Genomic DNA, 9,341 nt, shown 5'->3' on the forward strand with positions numbered 1-9,341 from the left:
AATTGATCCTAAAATCGACTTGTAATGTATTATAAATAGCCTCTTAACGGAGAAGAATAAACTCATCGAAAAATCATTCTTTCAATCTCCGTTATTATTTTCGGTTCTCTCTGTTTTACATGGTATCAGAGCAGGAGAATTATCCTCTCTTTTCCGTCGCAGAAAGTTGGAGCTAAGTGCTCCTGTAATCGCCGAAGGAGGAAGCTGGAGGAAGAAAAAAATCCGTCGAAGTTGCAAAACTCTGTTTTTTTTGCAACTCCGTATTCCGGCTGTCCCAACGCCAAAAGAACATCGCCGACGCCCGACGACGATCGTTGAAGACCGAAGACAACCGCCGACAACAGTTCCACCTTCCCGTTATTACCGCCGATCACCACTGTCGCCGAGGGAAGCCGAATTGCCGAAAGAGAACAAAGTTCTCTTACGACGGTCCTGTAGTCGGAATCACGTCGCCGACGAGTGCCGATGAGCGCCGACGACGGTACCACCACCCTGTTCCAACTGAAGCCGACCCTCCGCTGCCGTTGCCGAAGATGAAGGTTGCCGAAGACGAAGACGAAGGTATTTTTTAACTTAGGAACTATTGTTCCTTTATTTTTCTTGCCGACCCAAATCGGCGGGTCAACCAAATTCGACCGAACTGGTATAAACCCGAACCGGATCGGACCAGCACTGGAGCGGACCAGAATTGAATCCGCCCAGATCGTACCGAACCGGACCAGATCGAATCGGACCGGACTGAACCGAAACGGACATGATTAGAAATATATATATATATATATATTCAGATCGATGCCCACCACTACAGGCGCATCCACCGAACTTATCCCATCACCACAGATTATAGTCCACCAAGATAATTCTGCGTTTCCAACTAGAATTATCCTCGATGAGACCAATTATTCATTATGGTCCCAACTCATGGAGATGCGAATTGGCGCACGCAACAAAGCTGGATACCTCACCTGCGAAACAAAAAAACCTGCATCTGGTGATTCTAATCTTGGAGCATGGATTACTGAAAATCAAAGAGTCAAAAGTTGGCTTATTGACTCCATGAGTCCATTGCTCATGCAGCGATTTATTCGCCTCTCCACTGCCAAGGAGATATGGGAAGCAGTATCAAAAACATTCTATGATGGATCCGATGAAACTTGTATATTTGAGCTGAACCAGAGATCTTTTTCTACCAAACAAAATAGTAGACCATTATCCACATACTACAATGAACTGGTTGCTATTTTCCAGGAGATTGATCATAGAACTATATCTCAGGATGGAACAGTCGAAGGGCTAATCCAGTTGCACTCTGCAATGGCTAGGCTTCGGGTTCATATTTTTCTCAGTGGGCTTGACTCCGAGTTTGATCAAGTTCGTGGAGAAATTTTGCGAAAAGATCCCAAACTTGATTTGGAGAGTACATATGCATCTGTCAGATGCGAATATCAACAGACACAGACAATGGGGAGCTATCGCCCAGTCTCCGAGAACTCGGCGATGTTGGTCAACCAAAACCGACAAGGATCATCAAGCAGTCGGAACCCTCAATCCTCTGGCAAAGGTAACAATCGTGTATGTATTCACTGCGGGAAAAAAAGGACATTCACAACACCGGTGTTATGAGATTATTGGCTATCCGGAGTGGTGGAATTTATCAAAAAATCCCCATAACAAGATTGCTGGGAAAGATATGGTGACATCCATGGAAGAGAATCAGGAGCTACCTCTACTGTAAATGTTGCCCATCCAGGTATTCTCGATAATGCATTAGTATTTTTTGTACATTCTAAGAATAGACCTTGGATTATTGATACAGGTGCATCCAGTCACATGACAAGGGATCCCAATCAGTTACAATCCATCCTACCTTCTCCACAATCTGTTATTTCAACAGCTAATGGTAGTACCTCTCCTATTACTGGGGAAGGATCTGTTATATTATCCAATAATCTGACATTAGATATTGTCCTTGTGATTCCCTCTCTTGAATATAACCTTTTGTATGTTAGCCTTCCACTTTTGCTTGTACTGTAACTTTTTTGCCCTCATTTTGTGTCTTTCAGGACATTCTAACCTGGAAGATTCTTGGTTATGGTGTTAGACGGGGCAAACTCTACTATTTGGAGTTGACAGATAACGGGGGATAAAAAATCAGTCAGACAAATCAAGCTAGCAGTGAAGATAATGCTCAAACAACTATATGGTTATGGCACCAACGATTAGGTCACCTTTCCTTTGGTTATCTTAAGAAATTGCGACCTCAACTTTTTTCAGGTTTGACTGATGTGCATTTTCATTGTGACACATGTGAATTGGCTAAAAGCTACCGTATTGCTTATTTCCTGAGTTTGAATAAAAGTTTCGAACCTTTTGCGGTTATTCATTCTGATATTTGGGGTCCAGCCAAGATTCCCTCTATTTCTAGAGCTCGTTACTTTGTGACATTTATTGATGAATGCACTAGAATGACTTGGGTATCTCTGCTTATCCACAAAAGTGATGTGTGTCTAGCATTTCAGAAATTCCATACAATGATACATACTCAATACCAAAAGCAGATTCGTGTTTTACAATCTGACAATGGTACTGAGTTTGTTAATGCTTCTCTCGAAACTTTTCTGACCACTCATGGAATTCGTCACCAGACTTCTTGCACCTGTACTCCCCAACAGAATGGATTGGCAGAAAGAAAGAATAGACAACTTTTGGAAGTAGTGCGTGTCTCTCTCTTTGGCATGAACATGCCTCGATTTTATTGGGGCGAAGCTATCACATCTGTTGCCTACCTCATCAATCGAACACCTTCTAGAGTACTTGATTTTCAAACTCCTCTACATAAGCTGCAATCTCTGATTTCAATTCCCCATCTTCCGAATCTTGAACCCCGAATTTTTGGGTGTACCGCTTATGTTCATATCCCAAAGATTTTGCGAAATAAACTTGATCCATGTGCCAAGCGATGTGTATTTGTTGGCTACTCTGATTTTCAAAAAGGATATCGGTGTTATGATCCACACACCAACAAGCTCCATGTGACTTTAGATGTCTCCTTCCATGAATCAGTCCCTTATTATTCAAGGAGAGTTTCTTGGACATCTCTTCAGGGGGAGAGTTCAAATGAAGAGAATGTTCCACATGAAACTAATGGAGATGTTGAAAGAGGTGCCGAATTTATTAAGTTAGAAGCGGTGAATGAATTTTTTAAGTGTCATGATGTGCAACAAGACTGTGATTCAGTAATTTCACCTGAATAACCCCCAGAGTTGCCCCCGTCTGCACCAACAACTGAAGAATCAACCCGGAATGTTCCTCCTCAGGTAAATACGAATCTTGTGTTTGATGAGTCTAATGAAACATGTCTTCCTACAGAAAACATAACCTCTAGATATCTATAAAGATTGAATAGGGGAGTCCCAAAAAAACAGTATGTACCTGATCTTGAAGCTAAGGCCAAATACTCAATCAATAACTATGTGTCCTCCCATAGGTTGACTAAATCGTATGCATTTACTGTTGGTCGATTATCTAGGGTTTCTATTCCTAGTAATGTGCAAGATGCATTAGCTGATCCAAAATGGAAAAAAGCAAGGAACGAAGAGATGGAGGCTCTACAAAAAAATGTCACTTGGGAACTTGTTCCCCAACCTAAAGGAGTAAAAACAATTGGATGTCGATGGGTGTTCACATTAAAACTCAAACCGGATGGAAGCATTGACAGATATAAAGCTCAGCTAGTTGCAAAAGGATATACGCAAAGGTATGGGATAAACTATTAGGATACTTTTGCACCAATAGCAAAGATCAATACAATTCGTATTCTTATATCTATAGTAGCAAATCGAGACTGGCCTCTGCAATAATTTGACGTTAAAAATGTCTTCCTCAATGGAGACTTAGAAGAAGAAGTCTACATGGAACTACCACCAGGTGTAAAAAGTGGTTCTTTGTCTCAAGGTAAAGTTTGTAAATTGAAGAAGTCATTGTATGGGCTGAAACAGTCACCTAGAGCATAGTTTGGGAGATTCTCGGCTACAATGAAGGAGTTTGGTTATAAACAAAGTAACTCAGATCATACTTTGTTTATAAAACACAAAGAAAGAAAGGTAACAACATTAATTGTATATGTTGATGATATGGTCGTGACAGGAGATGACCCAGGTGAAATGCAAGCTTTACAGGAGTATTTAGCTACTAAATTCGAAATGAAGGATCTCAGACAACTTAAATATTTTTTGGGGATTGAAGTTGCAAGATCGAAACATGGTGTCTTCCTTTCACAGGGAAAATATGTGTTGGATCTTCTAGCCGAAACCGGAATGCTTGATTGTAAACCAATAGAGACGCCCATGGAAATGCATCATAAACTCGGAATTCTTCCAGATCAAATTCCAGCAGACAAAGGGCGTTATCAGCGATTAGTTGGAAGATTAATCTACCTATCCCACACAAGGCCCGATGTAGCATATGCAGTAAGCGTTGTAAGCCAGTTCATGCATGCACCAAGTGAAGAACATATGGAAGCAGTCTATCGGATCTTGAGATACTTAAAGAGTGCACCAGGAAAAAGGTTTGTTATTCTCAAAAAATGGTATCTCTAGTATTGAAGGGTATACAGATTCTGATTGGGCAGGTGATCAGACAACCAGAAGATCCACGTCGGGTTACTTTACTTTTGTGGAAGGGAATCTTGTCACTTGGAAAAGCAAAAAACAGAAGGTAGTATCAAGATCAAGTGCTGAAGCTGAATTTCGAGGTATGGCTCATGGTGTATGCGAGTTGTTATGGATATGGAATGTACTGAGAGACTTAGGAATTGAATACGACAAACCTATGAATCTTCACTGTGATAACAAGGCAGCTATCGCAATTGCACAAAATCCAGTTCAACATGATCGCACTAAACATGTTGAAGTTGATCGTCATTTCATCAAAGAGAACCTCAATGCAAAGATTATACAATTCCCCTTTACTCAATCTGCGAGCCAGATAACTGATATGCTCACGAAGGCAATATCAGGAAAAACATTTCATGGTATAATTGACAAGTTGGGCTTGACTGATATCTATGCACCAACTTGAGGGGGAGTGTTGAAATGTATAGTTGTATAGCGTGATCGGAGGAAACTGTATAGTGTGATTGTTTCCTCTGATCCCGTGATTGTATTCTTGATTTTATTCATTGATTTTAGGATCTAATTTTATCCTAAAATCGACTTGTAATGTATTATAAATAGCCTCTTAACGGAGAAGAATAAACTAATCGAAAAATCGTTCTTTCAGTCTCTGTTATTATTTTCGGTTCTCTCTATTTTACAATAGATAATGAGCTGCAATTCATCGAGAACATTCTCGTGATTCTAAATGAGGAGATACAACGGGTATTTTAGAAGAGGGGCATTAGGCAAAGGGACCTTTTATTCTCGATATTATTCAACCTAGTGAGTGAAGCTCTTTCAGGACTAACTATTGCTTGAATTCGGTTGGGTAAACCAGATCCATGACAACTCGGGGCTTGATATTCCACATTTGTTTTTGTCAGCATCTTTTAATCAAATTCAGAGCAACAAATCCATTGTTTTTCCATATATGAAATAATGACAAGCCAAAAAGTAAATTGGTATAAGTCTATCATATATGGGATTCAACGAGAGTTTGTCTTTTTGCTTCCTATTTTTTTTTTTAACCCGAGCTACACCCTTATTTGACCCGGTCTGTTCCAATCGGCCACGTAACGGCAACTAACTTGACCGAATCACGATTGAGTTAGCCCGGTCTATACCTCTGTGTAAATGGCTGAGAGTCTCTGGCTCTCCACCTCTCTGCTTAGACATCGTCGGAGGCGACGACCAGATTTGCTAATCCATTGGTAATTTTGATCTTTGCAGCGATCGTGTTCCTCTTCCCCATACTTCGAAATGGAGGCAGCACCACCTATCTCGAAACCTCGTTCAATCGCTAAAAAGTTAGACTTGCTGCGCTCGCTTCTCGTTCCCCATTCTTTCCCTCTCTTCTCATTTTGCCCTACTCGCCTACCCCATTCGGCTGCCGTCGTCGCCATCGCCGCCTCCTAGCCCCGTTGCTTCGCCTCATTCCCTTCCGCTCTCCTCGCCATCGTCCTCTTCTCCTCGTCGTCACCACTCATTCCCAGCAGCGCCTCATCCCTTATTCTTTCTTTCATTCTGTTTTCCTTCTTCCACATGATAACATGCTACATGATAAAATATCATTTACCCGTACTCTTGTGGAGGTAGGTCTGCAGACTTGTTACCTTTTTCTAGCTTTATGCTGACAATGTTGTCATCCTGTTGCAGGAGGCTCGATGCATGACCAAAGCTAGAAGGCTAGGAGTTGCTACTCTTGCTCTATATGCCCTAGACCCTTTTTTGCACACTTTAACATTTGAACACGTTGAGGGGCCTGCTGTCAAAGTGGTATTTCTAACTTTTGGCGAGCATGGGATTGTTGTAGATCGGATGGATGATATTGCAACACAAATTGGCCAGGCAATTGCCAAGTTGCATGATGGTGGTTTGATTCATAAAGATTTGACAACAAATTTGTTGTTAAAAAGTGGGACCAATCAACTAGTGAGATGTCAATACTTTTTTTTTCCTTTTAGACATAGATGTCAAGACCAGAACTTTTATTTTTAGACTTCAATGTTTGTCTAGAAAATGAAAATTATCCGGGATGCATTCTTTGACTTTGGTCTGAGCTACGCTTCAACCCTTCCCGAGGAGAAAGCTGTGGACTTGTATGTACTTGAGAGAGCATTGACATCAATGCATTCTTCATGTGGAAATGTGGTTAGTCTTTCGTAAGAATAACTTGGTTATACTTTAGAATTAAGGGAAACAGGTCAAATATAATATAAATGATCATCACAACTGAATGAGGAGGGCAATATACCATTCCACTTAGTGTGGGGTTGCATATTTATGTTAAGTCATAAGAGTAGCAAAAGGGAGCTCACTAGGGCTGTCCACTATCAATAGTTACAACTTAACCTAATGGTTTAGTCTTTTCAAACTGTCTTTTGTTTTGTAAGCCTTACTCAATTTGAATCAACAATTGGACGATTAACTCTCTATGCAAAACCTTAACACACCATAAATTAGAATTTAATTGGTTTGAAGCCCCCAATCCCAACAGCTGGATGCTATGAATTGTATGATTAACTCTCTATGCAAAACCTTCTCTAGAATAAATTGTTGATTAAACTTGATGGGCTATTGGATAGTACGTTTCTCCCCTTGATCAAACAATGGCTGAAAGATGAAAATCAAATGGCTTTCCCAGCTTGAAGCTTTTTAGAAAGTTAAATGAACTCAATGGCAGAATCAAAGAGTGATGCAGAACGACTGCGTGATTTCAATGCCTTAAGTCTGTATTCGGTCTCAATACTAGATCTTGCCACAATACTTTGCTTCTTACTTTTCAAACTTATAAGGTTATTGTCAAGCAACATCTTGTAGTAGATTTGCCGTCCAACTTTGATCATGCATAATCTACATGATAGTAACCTAGTGTCCAAAATTTTCAGGGATTCTTCATGAATTGACTCACCTTGCTAATTGCAAAAGAAATACTTGGTTTAGTCACAATCGCATAAATTGCGTAAATCAGGTCTGGACTCAAACTCCTAGACATCCCCCAAACTCTACACAGTTCTTTCTCAGCCTCATGTGTCCTCTCTCACACAACAAACCCATTCATCCTCCTCTCTCTTCCAACCTGTCTCTTTTGAGCCCCAAAAATGCCAGGTTCTCTCCTTTGCCTCTCAAGTTCTATGTCATAGTTGATGCAAAATCTCCATGCACATGAATAAGAAGGGTCCTCTTCCTTTGATAAAGCCCTAGGTCATCCTCTTCGACTATTGGATTGATAACAAGAATCATTGAAGTCGAGGCCTAAAGACAAAACACCCTTCTATATTATAAGGTGAAAATTCCTACAAAATAAGGTAAATGAGTAGTTTTCACAAAACAAAAACAAAAAATGATGTAATGAGAGTCGTTTGAAGAATTTTTCCACTTGGGTCTGACAACATATATGGGAGGCTCCTTTAGAGCTTCTATCCCTAATAGAAGGGATAGACCCATTGGTCTAGCACACATAAACTCTTAGCCAAGGTCTCGACCACAAGATTGAGGACAACTTTACCCTTTGTTATCAGTTAGCATTGTCGCAAGCTTTTATGGAAACTACCAATTGCAAACTTGTACACATGAGCTAGCGGACTCTCAAGGCAGAAGGGAACTATTCGACTTGGTAATCAAATTACAAATGGAGAAGGTATTTGACAAAGTAAACTGCAAGTTCTTACTATTTCTGTTCAGGGTAATCTTGTAATCTATCCCCATATAAATTGGGTCTCACAACATAAAGTATGGGAGCCTCTTTTAGAGCTTTGATCCCTAAGATAGATGGTGTAGCAACCCCATCAGAACTTAAACCCATTGGTCCAACAGATATAAGCTCTTAGCCAAGGTCCTGACCTCTAGATTGAGGAAAGTTTTGCCCTATGTTATTAGTGAGCATTGTCACAAGATTTTATGGAAATTACCAATTCCAACTAGTGCACATGAGCTAGTGGATTCTCAAGGCAGCAGGGGACTATTCAGCTTGGTAATCAAATTAAGCCTGGAGAAGGCATTTGACGTAGTAAACTGCAAGTTCTTACTATATTTCTGTTCAGGGTAATCTTGTAATTGTCATAGAAGTTCCAAACAGTCAAGCTCATATGGCCACAAAACTTGTTACTTTTAATTTAATAGGTTAAAAAGAAAAAGGCATGATGACTGTTTGTTGCTATTGTAAAATAACTTTGGTCTTGTGATTTTTATGGTTCTTAGGGGAAGTTTAACACTGTTGAAGTTGGCTCATTTGTTCCCTTTTTGCCAGATAGATCGCATACTTGCTGCTTATAAAAAGACATCAAAGCAATGGTCTTCAACCATGAGCAAGCTTTCTCAAGGTAAAAATCTTACTCCTTTTTCTTTGTGTTGATTCTGAAGATTACCCACACTGCTTTAAGAACCAAAAAAAGAAAACCTGATTGTGTGTGACTTCCTATATTCTTCTTAGTGCAACAAAGAGGGCGAAAGCGCACAATAGTTGGCTAAACATTGGCTGGCTGGTGGAACAGTCTTGTTTGTATCCTGCATCCACTGGATTTCAATTGTCTCCATTTAGCCATGATTTATCAATGTAAATACAACAGCTAAGCATTGGTATAACACTTTGGGAAAAAAATTATATTTGTATTTTTATTTTTATTAAGTGGCTTTTACTTCAAGACCCTTGACATTTTGTGATTGGACTCAAGTCCATAGATCTGC

General features: G+C 40.1%; 1 protein-coding gene across 1 annotated transcript; it reads left to right on the forward strand.

Annotated features, from left to right (window-relative positions):
* Positions 1 to 5,838: 5,838 nt before the first annotated feature.
* On the forward strand, positions 5,839 to 9,125 carry LOC137960988 (uncharacterized). Its single transcript, XM_068808333.1, has 5 exons — positions 5,839 to 5,866; positions 6,312 to 6,591; positions 6,697 to 6,806; positions 8,905 to 8,977; positions 9,088 to 9,125. The coding sequence occupies exons 2-5, from the start codon at positions 6,324 to 6,326 to the stop codon at positions 9,123 to 9,125; spliced, it is 489 nt and encodes a 162-aa protein (XP_068664434.1). The 5' UTR covers positions 5,839 to 5,866; positions 6,312 to 6,323.
* The last annotated feature ends 216 nt before the right edge of the window (positions 9,126 to 9,341 follow it).

Source organism: Aristolochia californica, unplaced genomic scaffold (assembly GCF_029961685.1).
Source record: "Aristolochia californica isolate CCGP_79_NKW_82.1479 unplaced genomic scaffold, dmAriCali1.0.hap1 SCAF_1, whole genome shotgun sequence".
Lineage (NCBI taxonomy): Eukaryota > Viridiplantae > Streptophyta > Magnoliopsida > Piperales > Aristolochiaceae > Aristolochia > Aristolochia californica.